Source organism: Thamnophis elegans, chromosome 10, assembly GCF_009769535.1.
Source record: "Thamnophis elegans isolate rThaEle1 chromosome 10, rThaEle1.pri, whole genome shotgun sequence".
Taxonomy (NCBI): domain Eukaryota; kingdom Metazoa; phylum Chordata; class Lepidosauria; order Squamata; family Colubridae; genus Thamnophis; species Thamnophis elegans.
Genome location: NC_045550.1, coordinates 66,050,711 through 66,068,843, shown reverse-complemented (window position 1 = coordinate 66,068,843; position 18,133 = coordinate 66,050,711). Strand labels below are relative to the sequence as shown.

Below are 18,133 nucleotides of genomic sequence, written 5' to 3'. Positions count from 1 at the left end.
GAGTAAACAGAAGCAAAATGCAATATCAAGTCAATAGTTATATCAGAAACATTTATCGTATTGAATTGCTACTCTGTAACTGATGTTATGCCTTTTATGATGTTTAATCTTAAGATTGTAAGGGAATAGCACACAGTTTGTAAGGGTGTGGATGTATGACCACTTTTGCAACAGGTTCTTCATTGAGCTTTTTCACTCCTTCAGGCAACCGGAAGCTGAAGACCCTCAACAGGCTGGTCAGAAAGATGAAGATCTCAATTCTTGCTAGCTGTTCTCCCACACAGGAACGTAGACCTGTAGATGAGACAAAGCATAGATTTGTGGATAATGATCTGTTTTCCATGGTGTACACCATCACCAAGGAAATCTGAGAAGATTCATAAGAGATGAAAGAGATTTCCATGATAACCCTGGTATCTTCTAGCAGATTGAATTCCTAGAGCTTTTTTTCTACCTTTTAGTTTGTCAGAGAGATGCCTTTAATTCACATTGTACTAGATGGAAGAACCTTTCAAAGGCAAAGTTATACAGGCATAAAAAAAGTAATCTAACAACTATATTACTTATTCCACAGTGATATAGATGGAGTAGAGGGAGGAGGTATGGACATAGTCTGTGGGAATTCCTTTTCACAAACAAAATACCTATTCTTGTTGTTATTTTTTGCTACATCTGTCTGTCTGGACAAAAGTTGGGCTAACAGTCTGCAAAACAGCCTTTCTTCATGTCCTCCTGAGAGTAATTGCTGCTGCAGCATTGGACTGCATTTGATTTCTTTTGCTCAGGGATTTACCTCTCGGTAAGATTACTATTCTTTTGCACATCAAAGTTTATAGCCTAGGGGAACTTCAGACTCTCTTAGTTTTGAAACCAGAAGGAAGAAGGATTCAAACTATTCAAACTATGATGACTTCAGGGGTAATGCTGGGAATCTGCAAGTTAGAACCTGCTTTGGAATCATGGATGTACCTATTCCAAATGACAGAAACTCTTCCCGTTCAATGAACTTCCCATCCTTATCTAAAAAGTGACTTGGGTTGAATTCTTCTGGTGTCTCCCATTGCTCAGGATCAAGAAGAACAGAGCGCAGGTCTGGGATAATAATGGTCCCCTGTAAACAAAGACATGATTAAAAAGAGCAGTTTCATAGTTTCAACAGGTAAAAAAATATAAACAATATTTTTGAAGCTTTTGGTTTTCTTTTGCCTTTATGGACCCATATTTGTTCATTTCCAGAGTGGTTTCAGACAGCAGTAGTCCTCAACTCTTCAGCTTCCTTTCTTCCATCCTTTCCATTAAAACTGAGAGCTGGGTGCATATTTATCACATGAGATTGCCCCGAGAAATAGACAAGAAACATGTCCACATATGACTAAAATTCTGAACTTAAGTTCAACCCTTTAATCTAATATCACAGAGCTGATATTTAGCCAGTTTGCACTGGTTCGCGCGACCCAGTGGTGAAAATTTGGCCTGGATCACTGGCCTGGGGAAGTCCATCCATTTGGATTAAACCCATTATTCATCCCCCTCAAGAGTTTGTTATTCTTCTTTATTCAATTTTGCATGATTGCATTGGCAGTTCCTGAACAGAGAGCTTCTATCCCAGTGTCATTTTCTGATTTTCCTTCCGTGTAGGGCTACTGGTGTGCAGTGAACATGTTTATTACCTTAGGAATGTGGTAGCCCCTCAACTTCACATCCTTTGTACTTTCTCGGGGAACCCCAACTAACAGGACACTTTTTAAACGCTGCATTTCATGAATCACGGCATTGGTGTAGGGCAGCTTCTTCCAATCCTGATAGGAAATCGACCCCGAGAAGCCAAACACATCTTCAATTTCCCTCTGGACTTTCTCTAGAAAAGAAATGATGGAAATAGAAACTTTCTTTGATTTATTCAAGCCCGTTGCCACCAATGTTCTTTAGGGAATCTGGCCTTCACCTTCAAGTTATTATCTGCTTCTGGGCTCCATATCTATTGGGATTCCCAGGTTCGCAGCCCCAGCCAGGCCTTCAACTCCAGTCACCAGCTCATTGGTTCTTATTCCACAACTGGTGTAATAATGGTGCAGGGCCTCCTGGTTGGGCGAGGGGAGTTGGCCTAGATGACCTACAAGGTCCCTTCCAACTCTGTTAATCTGTAATCTGTAAAAACTGTCCCCATCATATGTTACCAAAGGGCTCCAAATCCATCTCCAGTCACTGATCTCTGATCTGGGCCACATACATCATTACCAAGGTACCCCTGTTGACTCTCTGAGTTGATTTTTGCTTCCAGCCCTCACCAGCTTCTCATTCTTCTTGGCTGCCTCCGGCTCTGACTCAAAATTGGATCTTCATTATGCCTCCAGTAGCCTTCCACTCTTCTGTCAGACTCATGGCTAGATCTCCCTCTCCCCTCAGTCTCTTGTCATGTCCCTCAATGCTGCAGACAATGATTCAAGGTTGGCTGTGCCCCCCCCAACCAAAATCTGTGCTCACACCCGCCATTTTGTTTTTTTGTATGATGAGGCAATTTAAGTTTAGGCCTAAAACAAATAAGAAATCTCAAAACCAAGGGAGACTAATACGTTGAAATTGTTAAATGTTTCAGATTTGTACTGATTTCTAGTTTTTAATTCCTTGATGAATATTTTACTGAGGATTCAAGCAAGGCTCTCTGTTTCCTTACTTAGCATATGGCAGGATTTCCGCATGTATATTCTTTGCTTTCCTTTAGTCCTGCTAAGTTCATTATCCTGCTTATAGAATCAAGAATCTACATAGGAAAATTATTATGAGGAATAGATTTCAAATAATTCCTGGGTATTTTAAAACTGGAGAGTGACTCTTGTTCCATTAGCCATGTCTGTCTCACCTTGGATGTCAGGGTGATTGGTCAAGAGAAGCAGTGCCCACTTCAGAGTACCAAAGGTTGTGTCTGTTCCAGCACCAAAAAAATCAAAAATACACTGAGCCAGGTTCTCTTCATCATAGGTAGAGTCAGGGTCATTCCTGGTCTGTTTAAAATGAAAAATGAAATTTACAATGAATTCTATGCAGCTTTTTTGTAATTACTGTTGTTTCTGTGTCACAAGTCAATGCAGGAGAGCAATAATTAAAGTGGTAGATTCACAGTAAGATATTATCTTGAGAAACTGTATACTGCACAAGCCAGAAAAAGGGCCTCTGAAAACATCTCCAGATCTATCACATTCTGGACATAAACTGTTTCATCTTGTTACCTCTAGATGACACTGTAGGGCAGGGGTGTCAAACTCGATTTCATTGAGGGCCACATCAGGGTTATGTTTGATTTTGGGGGGCCAGGGTGGGTGTGGCCGGGGTGGGCCTGGCTAGCTTGATATCACATGCTGGGGGCACCTATGGTGGCCTGAATGCTCTGCCAGAGGAAACAGGCTCCTGAGCTCAATTTTTGGCTGCGACAGCCTCCTGCAGCCCTTTGCCAGCAAAAATACAATATTGTATTTTGCATCTGGAAGTCTTTAAGAAGATATTCGATAGCCATTTGTCTGAAATGGTTTAGGGCTTCCAGCCTAAGCATGGGGCTGGACTAGAAGACCTCCAAGGTCCTTTCCAACTCTGCTAGTGTATTATTGTACAGTATTCATTTAAGTATGAATTAATCAAAAATCCCACTTAATTCTTTTCCTTCATAATGGAGGGAATGGAATCTTCAGGAAAAAGAGGGGGAAAGAAATGATAGGCGGACATGAGAGGATGACAAAGGAAAATAATACCAACTTCCCCCAGAGAATCTCCCTTGTCTAAGGAGAGTTCACAATTGCAAAGGTTCTAAATTGAGAAGAGAAGATAAATGAAAAGAAAGAAAATCCAATAAAGACAATTTCAGTAACTCCTCCTTTTTCCTTTAGCTAGTAAGATTCCTTGCCCATGTACTGAAACACAGTAAACCCATACCTTCTCCATCTGTAGAAGATAGTAATCAATGAAATCTTGTGGCTCATGGAGAGATCTGGAGTCCTTGTGTTTCTCTATTTCTTGCTTTGCAAAGGATGTGATCACCTCTACAGAAGCCAAGGCCTCTCTGTAAGGGCCTGGGAGGTAGCTCATTAATCGTGGGAACACAAAAAGCATCTAATGGAAATGGAAGTTGTAAAAGTTATTTATTTATAACCCACCACAATTAAAAGAAGCAGCACGACAGGTATCTCCCATTGTTCTCTGCAGCTCACAGTAATAGACAACCCTTAATAACCAAATAAAGCCATTGCAAGGATATTAAATTATGGCAAACAATGATGGAAGATCTTTTGATAAAACTGTTGAAACATGGAATGGAAAGCCAGATGCTGGTGATAACTGAAATGTGGGATTCAGCCATAGGCAAAATCACTTTGGGTTAGCTTTTAATTCACCAGCCTTAAAACTGAGATACTCTGAGTTCTAGTCCCAACTCAAGCACTAACTCAACTGTATGACACTGGAAGAGTTCTTGTCTCTCAGGCCCTGGGAAGTGAGCAATGGCAAACCACTCCCAAATCTTGACAAGGAAACTGCAAAGACCTGTCCAGGATCTCACCTAGAGTCAAGACTGATTCAAGGACAGACATACCTACTGGACAATTTCCAAGGCTTCCTCCCTTCATTCCATTCATGATTCCATGGAATTACTGATGGAAAATAGCTTTTGGCAGAGCTTTAATATCGAACATGACTCACCACATGAAAAAGGCTACCAGAGAATTTCACAATATCTTCAAGAGCTTTAATTAACTTCTGGAAGTTCTCATCTTCAGGAGCAAATTGATGGCCAAAACTCAAAGCGCATATGACATTAGAAACTGCATTTACTACTGGAAATGAAGGGTCAAAAGGCTCTCCTGTAAACAAAGATATTTAAACAAAGATATTTCATAATGAATTTTTAAAGAACAGAAAAAAGGAAGGAAGGAAGGAAATTGGGAACTCTGTCAATTGTTTCAAAACTAAAAAGAATCAAATCAAATAATCTCTTTTCCTTTAAAATACTCAGAATAGAAAAGATTTTGCCATTACCTCAAATTTCCCAAATTACCCATTACCCCAAAGAGACCTTTTGTTTGTCTGAACATCTCCACCAGTCTCTGAGCTCCGTCTTCTATCTGATGCTCAATGCTTTTCTTCCCCAGGCCCAGCTTCCGCAGAGACGTGACACCAATGTGACGCTGCTGTTTCCAGATGTGGCCATTGGAGAAAACAATTCCTGAAGGCATCAGCAGACAATGATAAATTATTCCTGACAACATTCATGTTTTTTTAAAAAAAACTAGTCCAGTACTTGCCAAATATCTCTTTGGATTTCAGATGGGAATACCAAACCATTATGACATGTTGCCATTTTGTAAGATTCTGACTGTGCTATTTTTTTCTTACAAAAATATTTATTCCTTTTGGAAGTCACATGGACACTGGGAAGTGCATGTGGCACGGTGACCACAGATGCATTGCTTGTCAACCTTATACAATAGACATCAAGACCTTCTAACTTGATGTAAATGTTCATGTGTACAAACATATGTTATAGGCACAAGAGACAGGATCTTCCCAGTGATCTCAGAATCCATTTGCAACTTCCTCCTACAAGATTGAAACTAACCAATAAAATAGACAAACGGATTTTTCATTCACCAAGTTTAATGAAGTGATGATGTTACCTAGTTTGGGTCATGAAATGTCTGCAAAAAAAATATTAAATCCATAGAGCACCAAGGACCTCTTAATCAAATTAATATTGTGTTTTTCTGACAATAATTATGATAGTTTAAATTGCTTTTATGAAAGCCATCAATAAATGAACACACAGTGGTAAGAAAAGCTAAGTTTAAAGTAATAAAGCTTAGTATCTTCTGAGCCAGAATGTGATTGTCTTTATCTGATCTATTAAAGCATGTAGTAGGAAAAAAATGACCAACATTTTACTAAAAACAATGACTTCAAATTAAGGAGCTGGAAAATAATATATTTGAAAGAAAAGTGCAAGCTGGAGGGATACAAAACAACGAAAGAAATGAAATAACACTGTATTACTTTAGTATGTGTCACTAAATTATATATATATATATATATATATATATATATATATATATATATATATATATATATATATATATATATCTGTGTGTGTGTGTGTGTGTGTGTGTGTGTGTGTGTGTGTGTGTGTGTATGTGTATATGTATATGTATATGTATATGTATATGTATATATATATATAATTTCACTCAAAAAACATCACAAAATCTCCAGAATCTTAAAGCCTACAAAATTGAAATTTGGCATGTATGTTCCTCTTGCCTTCTAGGTACTTGCTAAGAAAGGATTTTTAAAAATGACCACCAGATCATTAGTATTTCTTAGATTATTATTATTAACACAATAATAATAAACGTTCTGATCCCCCTCACAACCTTAAAATACCTCTTTTACAATTGCCACTTGGATGTGGCCAGTGTGTGACTCAACCGGCCTGAGGGCTGGGAGTTTGGAGACGATCAATGGGGACAGCCTGGGGGAGAGAAGGGGATTAGATAGGAGATGCCTCTGTGGGGCAAGCCTAAGGGAGAGAAGGGAATAGGAGAGGAGAGACATCTGTGGGGCAAGCCTAAGGGAGAGAAGGGAATAGGAGAGGAGAGACATCTGTGGGACAAGCCTAAGGGAGAGAAGGGAATAGGAGAGGAGAAATATATGTGGGACAAGCCTGAGGGAGAGAAGGAGATAGAAGAGGAGAAATATATGTGGGACAAGCCTGAGGGAGAGAAGGAGATAGAAGAGGAGAAATATATGTGGGACAAGCCTGAGGGAGAGAAGGAGATAGAAGAGGATCAATGAGGCCACCCTGAGGGAGAGAAAGGGATAGGAGAAGAGAGGTCTCTATGGGGGAAGTCTGAGGAAGAGAAGGGGGAGAGGAGAGGCCTCTAAGATTGTTGATGCCCATTTGAGGGAAAATATTCTTAGAAAGGCTCATGGAAGAGATAAATCAGGACGATAAAAAAGTGCCCTTTCAACTAAAATAAATGTAAGGTATATTATTTATAAAGGATTCTAATTTCTGAGGGAGAAATTGCTTAAATGTAGAATTCACTAAAATTTTGGTTTCTTCTTAATCATATATTGATCAGAAAATGGGGGAGAGATTTCAACACATCCATAAATGCAAATTGCAATTCAAAAACAGGCATCACCCTGGATCAGCCTTTGGCTGCAAGATTGCGAGAGGAACAAGCCAAAAGAGCAATCATGACTAGGAATAAAAATAGCTTGAATTTGCATAATTATAATATGAGAAATACTAACTATCCTGTTTCCCTGAAAATAAGACCTCCCTGGATAACAAGCCCAATCAGGCTTTTGAGTGCATGCGCTAAAATAAGCCCTCCCCTGAAAATAAGCCCTCCCCAAGATTTTGCAACACAGCAGCAGCCATGAGGTGACCACGCTCGCCACCTCCTGCACCTCAAAAATAATAATACCACCCTGAAAATAAGGCCAAGCGCTTATTTTGGGGGTCAAAATAAAAGAAGACCCTGTCTTACTTTGGGGAAAACAATATATATATAATTGTGTGAGGGGCCCTTGGTGCTGTCTGAGCTTGCTTGTTTTCCTGCAGACATTTCATTAGCCTAACTTGTCAACATCATCAATGGTAGAATATCTAAAGAAAAAAATTAATAAAAAATAATCATACGTGGTTTTATGCATTACATAAAGAAGCATCAAATAATTACAAAAAGGAAATGCAATGTCTATGTCAATTTATCAATGAAACGAAAGAAGATTGAATACAATGGAGATACAACATAATGTAGGGTAAAGCGTATTACAGCAATAGTTCTATTGTTTATCTCATAACTGTAAATCATTTTATTATCCCTTATGTCCCCCACACTCAACTTGCTATACATGTTATCCCCACAAATTGCAACAGTGTGATAGTTATTTAGATACAATTCCTTATTATTTCTACTTACCTCTTCTCTGCCCTAAAGCTGTCATGAAAGCATCCTCCGGTCGATAAGAGAATTCTTCTGGGAAACGGTCCATTCCTTCTTTCACAGTTTTGAATCCAGATAGCACTACAATAAGGTAATGTCCAGCCCACATGGAGTATATATTTCCATATTCTTTTACATGCTGTCAAGTGTATCAAAGATGTGAAATGTTACGTTCATATAAAATAGATTATTTACAGCTAAGATGCCATCAGTGTCTTCTGTAAATCCTCAATTCTAAGACCTTTCACCATATTCAATTGTCTGCTCTTTAGAAACTTATTTTCTCTCCCTAAGATTCCTGCAAAAACAGCAGTCCATTTCGTTTTTCAGCACCTTCCTTTGCCTCCCCCCCCCTGCTTTTTTCAGCCATCAATTCCTGAACCATCCAACTGATAGTTATATTGACAGGACAGTCTACGCCAGTGATGGGGAATCTATGGCATGTGTGCCAGAGGTGGCATGCAGATATTCTCAGTCATCCAGATTATGGATGTCCTGGAGATGCTTTTTCAAAAGGCAACTGGACATTGTTTTTTCTTGGAAGATATTTTGCTTCTCATTTGAGAAGCTTCTTCAGTTCCCCCTGGATGATCACACTCTTAGACATGAAGAAAAATACATGATTAAATTAGCCTCTGAGAAAGGAGCAAGGCTAGAAGCAGATAGTGAGGTTTTCAGCATGATTCTGCAAATATTTTTCAAATCACTAATCTGGTAAGCTGTTAACTGTCTTCTCTCAGACCAAGAAGAAAAAGGGAATGAGCTTTTCTCTCTCCAACTGAAACATTTGTCCAAGAATGCACGTGTTGGTTGGAAGACAGTCATAAACAACATTCCCAGTTCATAAATTGCCCCCCACCCCTGCTTTTTTTGATGAAAGAGTGGAACCTGGAAGAAGAATGTATCTTTCATTATCTAGAAAAAGGATTTTTTTCAACTGGACTTAGCACACAATGACTAATTATAGTGACTGCTTGAGGAATACTACTAGAGTATGGTAATTCCACCAATAGTGTTGCCCAACTAAATGATTCCCCCCATTACACACAGTTTCTTGAAAACTACTTCTGAATATTAAAACGTTAGGTATCTTATACTCCTAAGAGCTTTGGTGCAGGAAGACCTGCCAGAAGTAGAGAGGTGCTTCAATTAAATTGCATAACTGCCAATATCTAGGTTATACTATATCAGATACCAAGCACATATTTCATGTCTGAACATGAAATATGTTTCTATTGCTTCCTTCTCCAACCAGCTGCATATAATCATTATCTTTGAATTGTTCCATTAGCAAACATTTCTTAGTAAGATTGAACTAGAGTCTGCCTTCTTTTTTATATATATTTATATTTTTATTAACAAACATGTAAAATAAATGGTAATATGTTCCGTGTATTGATTCGCATTTCCAGCATTTTGGGGAGGTATTTGTTAAGATTTTAGCTAATCTTGTTGGTGCCAGGTGCCATCTGTAAAACATTTTCTACCGGTTTTCCTTGTATGCAACTGATAGTGTCATTTTTAAATTTATTCCCCCAAATTTTTCCCATTTGTCTAATTCAATATTATAGCCAAAATTCTGTGCCCATTTTATCATTTGTTCTTTCACAATTTCCTCTTCCATTTTATACTTCAGGAGGAATTTATATATTCTCCCTATCATCTCTCTATCTGGGCTTTGAATAATTTTATCCAATTTGTGTGGTTCTGTTTCGATGTCATGTAATTTAGTATCTTTATTGTATTTAGTTTTGATTTGGAGGTAAGTTAACCAGTCAACTTTCATGTTCTGATCTGCCAATTCTTCAATTGTTTTTAAATTTCCCTGTCTATCAATTAAGTCTCTGTATTTTAGGATTTTGTTCAAATCTGTAAAATTTGGGTGAGTCATCCTTTCTTTTGGTGATAGCCAATTTGGGATTTTCACATAGTGGATTTTTTTGATTTTGAGCCATTTTTGCAATAACGCCCTTCTTAGCAATAGCAATAGCAGTTAGACTTATATACCGCTTCATAGGGCTTTCAGCCCTCTCTAAGCGGTTTACAGAGTCAGCATATTGCCCCCAAACAGTCTGGGTCCTCATTTTACCCACCTCGGAAGGATGGAAGGCTGAGTCAACCTTGAGCCGGTGAGATTAGAACCGCTGAACTGCAGATAACAGTCAGCTGAAGTGGCTGCAGGAGAGCACTCTAACCACTGCGCCACCTCTTCTGATTAAATGATTTTGAAAGTATTTGTCCGTTTTATTTTTATCATCCCATAGGAATGTATGCCAGCCTGCTTGCAGGTCAAGGACAAAAGTCTTTTATTCTTTAGCTCTATCCAGTCCTTCACAATGTTATTGTTACTGCTGATGCATATAAATCCCAATTTGGTAATGCTAAGCCTCCCCTCTCCTTGCTGTCTTGCATTGACTTTAGTTTAATCCTCGGTTTTCGTCCCTGCCAAATGAACCTAGCAGTTATTTTATTTAATTCTTGAAAGAATTTTTTACCTGGATTAATAGGTGCGGCTTGCAACAGGAATAGGATTCTTGGTAAGATATTCATTTTATTTATTGATATACGTCGCATGAGTGATAACTGAATATTTTTCCAATTTTCTAAATCTTTCTTTATTTGTATCACTAATTTGTTATGATTATTGTCTTTAATTGTGGAACATTTTGCCGACACCCAGATCCCCAAGTATTTCACTTTCTTAGTTATTTGCATTCTGGTTGCTATTTCTAGTTCCTCTTCTTGCTTTTTGTCATGTTCTTGGTTATCATTTTTGTTTTGTCTTTATTGATCTTTAGTCCTGCCACTTCGCAGTCTTAAACCTTTTATTCCCTGGTCTTTCCAAATTTCCAAAGTTAATATAAACAGCAAAGGAGAGAGGGGGCATCCCTGTCTGACTCCTTTTTTATTTCAATCTTTTCTGTTAGATCTCCATTCATGAGAACTTTGTCTGTCTGAGTGTTATAAAATCCTTCTATCATTTTTATAAATTTTTCTCTGAATTTCATCTCATCCAATAGTGTTGTTTTAAATTTCCAGATTACATTGTCAAATGCTTTTTGTGCATCAAGGAAAACCAGTACCATTTGCTTTTCTGGATGCGCCTCGTAATACTCTATTATGCCTAGGATGACTCTCGTGTTATTTTTAATGTGTAAAATCTGTTAAAAATCTGTTTTGGTCTGGATGTATTCGTTCTTTTAAAACCTGTTTATTTCTTCCTGCCATAATTGCTGCAAATATTTTATAATCAGAGTTTAACAATGAAATTGGCCTGTAATTTTGAATTTCTTGTAGATTGGTTGCTTCTTTTTGGGATTAGCGATATTATTGCTTCTGTCCATGATTCAGGTATCTTGGCTTTTCCTAAAACTTCATTAAACATTTCCACTCCCAGCTCTTCAAATATTAGTTTCTTTCACATTCTGCTCTTTGAAATGTTGGTGACTAGGTCTCAGCTTGAATATTCTGGCTCAGTGAGGAACATAACTAATCAAGCGTCAGAACTAGCACTTAAATTCCTCATCATGAAGGAATATTTCACTAGCTTAATACATTTGTTTATAGTTATGATACAAAGAAAACAATTGATTATTATTTTGTATATGACTAGATTATTGTTTATAATGAAATACCTTACGGAAGTAATCTTCGTGAAGCCGAAACCCGTAAGCCCACAAGGTCCCAATGATCGGTAGAGCCAAAGGACCCGGAGGCAAATGTCTTCGGGACCAGAGGTGCCTCAGGAAGAAGAGAATCAGCAGAGCAAGCAGCAAAACCAACAGAAATGTCCCCATCACCATCATTCTCCTGCTGCTTCTATGTTTCACTGATGGGAAAAGAATGGCAAAATGTCTTTTAATACTCTGTCTAATGAGCGTTCATACTTTGTGAGCAAGATGTTATCTTGCTCACATAATGATTATACCATGTGTTGCAGTGCTTAAAGGACAAGGAAGGATCAAATGATAGGTAGAGAGATTAAGTGTTTTGAAATACCTGTCTAAAAAGGATCTCACCATACAAGCTGCCTTATCCATGTGCACAACTGAAAATAACTGATCCATACTACAACCTTAGCAGGAACAATTGCCCAACTCTGAAGCATCATGAGCCCTATTAGTGCAGTGCTTAGAATGCAGTTTTGCAGGCAAACTCTGCCCACAGCCTGTGTGCAATCCAGGTTGACTCAGCCTGTTAAGGTAATGATAAGGTGACCAATCGTCCTCCTTTAGCGAGGACAGTCCTTTGTAAGTTCTCCCCTCCCTCGAAAGGTGTCCTCCTACATGTCCTCCTTTTCGATATTTGTCACTCGTAATGTGATGTATTTGCATTTCACATGATGATTTATGGAGGCTCGGTATAGTGCAGTGTATGACGCGATTATGAGATCCATGCGCTTCGCACAGGAGACCTTGAGAGAGAGAGCCTCACACATGTGGCTTTGTTTACTTCTTATCGAAACACGACACAGCAGATACGCATGCGGTAGACTCATGGCACGTCGGCAATTGAATGATTCATGGTAATTATTTCTTTCTCAGTGAATATTCAATTATACAGAGGTAAGTACAATTCACCTTTTATTAATTCATTATCTATTCAATAATTTCCAAATATGTATAATTTTATTTACAAGTTTATACAACCATGTTGTCAACAGAAGTGAAAAATAATTTAAATTTAAATTTCAATGAAGTTTATTCGCTTATGTTAGTAAAGTTTTAGTTGTAATGATTACTTTTCTTTATTCATAATGCGCTTGCATCGTTCGTGTAGCTTTATATTTTATTTTAAATTTTAAATTTCATTTAAGGGATGGAAAAATCAAAAAAGAGGAAATGCCATTTCAAAGATCAATTGAAAAAGGAATTTCCATTCCTCAGATCAAAGAAAGATGCCATTGTTTTCTGCAATATTTGCAGAGGAGAATTTTGTATTGCAGTTGGGGGCAGAGCAGCTATAAGGAAACACTTGTCCACCAACAAACATAAGCAATCATTAGATGCATCAACTTCCAGTCGTAAAGTAACAGTTTTTTTAAAAACTTCAAATTATTCTGAAGATGAAAAATAATTAGCTGCAATGGAGGGAACATTTGCATTTCATACCATAAGTCACAATCAAATTATGAATTTGATTATGAAGTTCTACCATCCAACTAATTGTACAACTAAATTATTGATTGTACAACTAAATTGTACAACTGAATTATTGAAAAAGTTTCAAAAAGCTAAGTTTTCATGCGCCAGGACAAAAGGTGAGGTTATTATTAAATCAGTATTTAAAAATTACTGTGATAAAATACTTACAGCAGACTTGAAAATAGTAGCATTTGTAACAGTTTTATCTGATGCCTCAAATCATAATGAAACCAAATTGTATTCAATGCTATTAAGATATTTTAATGTTACCAAGGGGATTCAAGTAAAAATATTAAATTTAGAATCCATTGAGGGTGAAACTGCTAAAATTTTGTCAAACCATCTATACAGAGTAATAAATGAAATCCAAAGTTGTTGCACTAACAGCTGATAATACAAACACAAATTTTGGTGGGTGAAGACGCAAAGGGGTGAATAATGTGTATGTAAAATTACAAGATTTACTCCAAAAGAAAATACTAGGAATAGGTTGTAATGCACATATTTTGTCAAATGCAATCAACACGGCATCTTTCGCCATGCCAATTGGTGTAGAAGTAATAATAACTACAATTTATTTGTATTTTAGTCATTTTACCGTTTGTGTGGCTACTTTAAAACAATTTTGTTAGATAAAAGATAAATTTTCTTCCTTTAATTATAAAAAGAAAATTGTCAGACTTAGAGGAATCAAATCCGGGCATAATGGAAAAGTTTATCAAAGAAGTGCAGAATTTTTACCAAACATGTTTTCAATATATCGAAGAAGGGTCTGAAACAAGCATCACCGGAAATAACAGTTTTCAATGGTGTTTGTTGACTTCATCGCAAGTATATTGGACTGATATTGAATCTTGTGTTTTTATCTAAAGAAGTGCCAGACATTAAAATAGATGACAATTGTCTCTTTGAAGAAATTAGAAGACTGAATGTTAAATTCTGAAAAATTAATACAATGGGAAAATCAACATGTTGAAGATGGGTGGATATTTTCAGCCATTTCAAAATGAACATATTTCATGTGAAAATTTATTTATACTTGTTCAATTTACATTGTGCTGCCCGGGAATTAATGCAGCAGTTGAAAGAGTTTTTTCAATTGCCAATGATTTTTGGAGAAGTGAGAAATCGAGATTGAATGTTGATACTCTAGCTGCAGCACTTGCCGTAAAATTCAATATGAAGGATATTTCTTGTTCAGATATTTCCAATATATTGTTAGAAGATGATACGTTGACAAAAAAATATTAATTCAATGGAACAGTACTCATTTAAATAATAATTAACAGGCATGTAAGCATAATTACAAGATAAAATGTTACAAATGTTTTTATTATGCATATATCATATTATAGTGTGTTATTATTGCAATGAATAAAATATTTCTTTTATTTATGATATTTTTTTTCAATTTGTTTGTCCTCCTTTTCATTGTAAAAAACTTGGTCTCCTTAGTAATGATGTTTTATTAGCTGATCAACTGTTGTAAGGCGGTTAACCGAGATGATGCATTGAGAATGAGTCAGCACTTTAAGAGCCCGTTTATATAAGAGAGGCCCTGTGAGGGTGGTTTCTCTCTCCGTGTGTGCTTCTGTGTTCTAGTTGAAGATTGAGTGATTGCCTGGTTTTGCATGCGTGTGTGTGTGTGTTTGTGTGTGTATGTGAATGTTGATACTCTAGCTGCAGCCCTTGCCGTAAAATTCAATATGATGGAAACTGAGCAGGCGGCATGTGGATGGAGGCCCCAAGGAAGACCAGAGCCGGGATATGGCACATTCCCATACCTGGCCAAGGTGAACAGCAAGTGGCAGAGGCTTCAGGGCCTCAGGGAATGGCATGTCCCTGGGTGCCAAGTCCGATCCAAGGGGAAGGGTAAGTGGGCGGCATGCTTACCTTTAGTGAGCAGAGCGGGTGAGGCATGGAGTTGAGGCAAGGTGATTAGTTGGGCCCTGTGACTAAGGCAAAATATATAGGATGGGGGTGGGCGGGGTGGTTGGGGCAGGCAGAGTGTGTGGTGGTTGGATTGCAAGGTGGGCGGGGAGACAGGGCAGGCAGGGTGACTGGGCAGGTGGGGAAAGCAGGTAGGCAGAGGTGGGGCCAACCAGAGGTGGTATTTGCCAGTTTGGCAAACCAGTTAAAATTTCCGCTACTGGTTCACCTGAACCAGTCCTAACCGGCCTTGAATCATCAAAAAATTCTGTGAGAGGATTTGCCAGAAAAGACAACTGGAACAATATTGGCAAAAAATATTTGTGGAAGGTTGTAGAGAAAGTGATTAGACTGTAACCACAGAGGGGTTAGATAATTAGATCAAATCTAGTTCCAAGCCTAAGTATAGGATGAAAACTGCATTGGTTGCTCTTGTGGATGTTCTGCGCTAAGACATGGATTGATGGCAAACCTTTTCTTCTTCTGTTAATTCTCTCAACATCATTCCAATCCTTCAAGCATGCTATCATGTTGAAGTCTGCAAATGGCTGGGGAACATGAAGTCTTTAGGGAAAATTTAGTTAAAATGAATAAGATGCTAAAAATAGGAGAGGAGGAGCCAACGTCACGATGATACATCTTGCGGACTCGACAGTCCAAGTCCGCCGATGACACTTTTGCCCCTGGACGGTCTGGTAGGACCTAAACCATCCCGAAGAGATGGTGACTAGGAACACAAAAACTTGCTAGTCACAGGGACACAGCAAAGTCCCTGATTGACCCAAGTAAATCGCTTCCAACCAGCGGCAAACAGGCAGCCCCCAGGCTGACAAGGTCGGAGACAGCTCCGGAAAGAAAAGAGGAAGTGAAAAACCTCTTGTGAGGTTTTTTTTTTTACTTTCAAAAGATTGCCGTAAGAAAACTGTTTTTAAAATGATAAATTAGTCCTCTAAGTAAGAATAAAGTGGTGAATTTAATCCTTATTGGACTGCCTTAGAAAGTTTTTTGCTCTTGCTTGTAACAGTTCCTGTTTCTCCGCTTGAAGTGAATGGACTGGTTTTTTTCCTCTTTTTTTTCTACTACCAACTTTTTTTTTGACTTAAACTAAAACTTTTTTTATTTTAACAAATTCCTCCTTCTATTTGTTATAAAATTATATTAAAGATACTTAAAGAAAAAGTATTTAGAAAGTTGAATCTGCCATTCGGAAACCTGAGTCTGAGGTTTTTTCTTGAAACAATGTATCCTTTGTTCATTCCTATTTGACTTCACTGACTTTGTAACGGAAGGGTTTGGAACTTGCTTATAAAACCTGATAAAGACTCAAAGGCATGAACAGCAAAGGTGCTCTTGGAAAATATTTTGGCAAGAGAAGGAAAGGGCTAGAAAAAGACAAGAACCCTTCTATTTTAAAAAAAAACCACAAAAGAACTTGCAGAGAAAACATGCAGGAGGAAAAAAAAGAGCAAAAAGGATGGAGTTCAGAAGACAAATCTATCCAGAAATAAGTTTGATAACCAAAGTTAAGCTTATGTTAATAACAATTCAAGGGCAAAGAATCTAAATGAGAGATCTTCTAAGCTACAAAGTGTGGAGAGGAGTTCAAAACTCTGGAAAGGAGCTGAAAAGAGAATTGACACAACAGCTGGAGAGAGAGATAAGACAATTTTGCTACTGGAAAGATACTGGTTGATAATGCTAGTTGATGATAAAACGTTAGCTAATTTTTGATGATTAATAAGTAGGGATTTTAGTATTTTATAGACTGTTTTAGATTATCATTGAATGTTTATTCGTTAACATATAATTTACTATGATATTAATAATGAAATGATAATCTTAACTAGGATAAATAATCAGGCCATAAATTGTAAATTGGGATTTGGCGAAAAGACTTATATATCTTATTAACAAATTTTTCTTTAGATCTTGTTATGAAGGTATAATTAATTTGGTTCAGAAGAGAGGAGATGTGAGACAAATAGCAAACAATTCCCTTTTTTAACTATAATAATACTAAGGAAATGTTAATGCATACTTTTGGTGATTTTTAAGTAGAAATGTTAACATCTCTTAGATTGTCTTAGATTTTAAATGTTTATTTTGTTAACATGTAATTAACTATGATAATAATAATAATGAAATAATAACCGTAATTAGTAAAATAAACTGGATATAAATTGTAATCTGGGACTTAGGGAAAAGACCTATAAATCTTATTAATAAATTTCTGTTTAGAGATGGTTATAAAGGTATAATCTTTTTTGGGCCTGAGGAGAGGAGAAGTGAGATAAATAGTAAATAATTTTTAGTTAACTACAATAATAACAAGGAAATGTTAAAGGATAATATTTAATGATATATACAGGTGTGTTGTACTAATAAAAGCAAATTGGACAGAAGCGTTAATTTGTGAGTTGGGGGGGGGAGGAGAGGGAATGTTAGATATCCTACTAACTGAGTTTCTTTTAGAATATGTTATAAAGATGTAAAGTTATGGCAGACTTATTGAGATTGCGAAAGTATGCCAGTAGGTGATTGTGTCTTCAAATATAAATGATTTTAGATAAAAACATGTTTAAGTAACTGTAATCAAATGGAAATTGTGGTACAGTGAAAGTAAAATACATAAATTGTAAAATGTACAATTCAATTTGAATGAAGTATATGTAATGATTGTGAAAGAAACACACAAAATGTATCTTTAACCAATTGACACGCTTTCTACAAGATGTAACGAAAGATGATTCTTTTTCTTCTTGTGTTTTTGTTTAATAAAAAAAATTAAAAATAAAATAATTGGAAAGTAATATGTTTTATTGGCACCCAAAAGGAAACAATGATACAGTATGATAAGCTTAGTCGATACATTTTTCACCCACGCCCACCTAGGTTTTGGTTGACCTTGTTGGGGATGTTGTGTGAGCCCAGCTATAGGTTGAAGAAGTTTCAGTATTGAGTAAACAGAAGCAAAATGCAATATTAAGTCAATAGTTATATCAGAAACATTTATCGTATTGAATTGCTACTCTGTAACTGATGTTATGCCTTTTATGATGTTTAATC

General features: G+C 37.0%; 1 protein-coding gene across 1 annotated transcript; it reads right to left on the bottom strand.

The window, feature by feature from the left end:
• Positions 1–109: 109 nt before the first annotated feature.
• LOC116514281 (cytochrome P450 2J2-like) lies at positions 110–11,800 on the bottom strand. Its single transcript, XM_032225800.1, has 9 exons — positions 11,630–11,800; positions 7,971–8,133; positions 5,060–5,209; positions 4,687–4,847; positions 3,925–4,101; positions 2,861–3,002; positions 1,671–1,858; positions 970–1,111; positions 110–294 (listed from the first exon to the last, which is right to left on the bottom strand). Exons 1-9 carry the CDS (start codon positions 11,798–11,800, stop codon positions 110–112), a joined length of 1,479 nt encoding a protein of 492 aa, XP_032081691.1.
• Positions 11,801–18,133: the final 6,333 nt, after the last annotated feature.

Excerpts from the sequence above, each read along its gene's own strand:
- LOC116514281 (XM_032225800.1), bottom strand. The coding sequence starts at position 11,800 with ATGATGGTGATGGGGACATTTCTGTTGGTTTTGCTGCTTGCTCTGCTG. Across the intron at positions 3,003-3,924 it reads ATCTTCTACAGATGGAGAAG|ACCAGGAATGACCCTGACTC; the intron begins GTATGGGTTTAC and ends CATTTTAAACAG. Across the intron at positions 1,112-1,670 it reads GGGGCTACCACATTCCTAAG|GGGACCATTATTATCCCAGA; the intron begins GTAATAAACATG and ends CTTTGTTTACAG.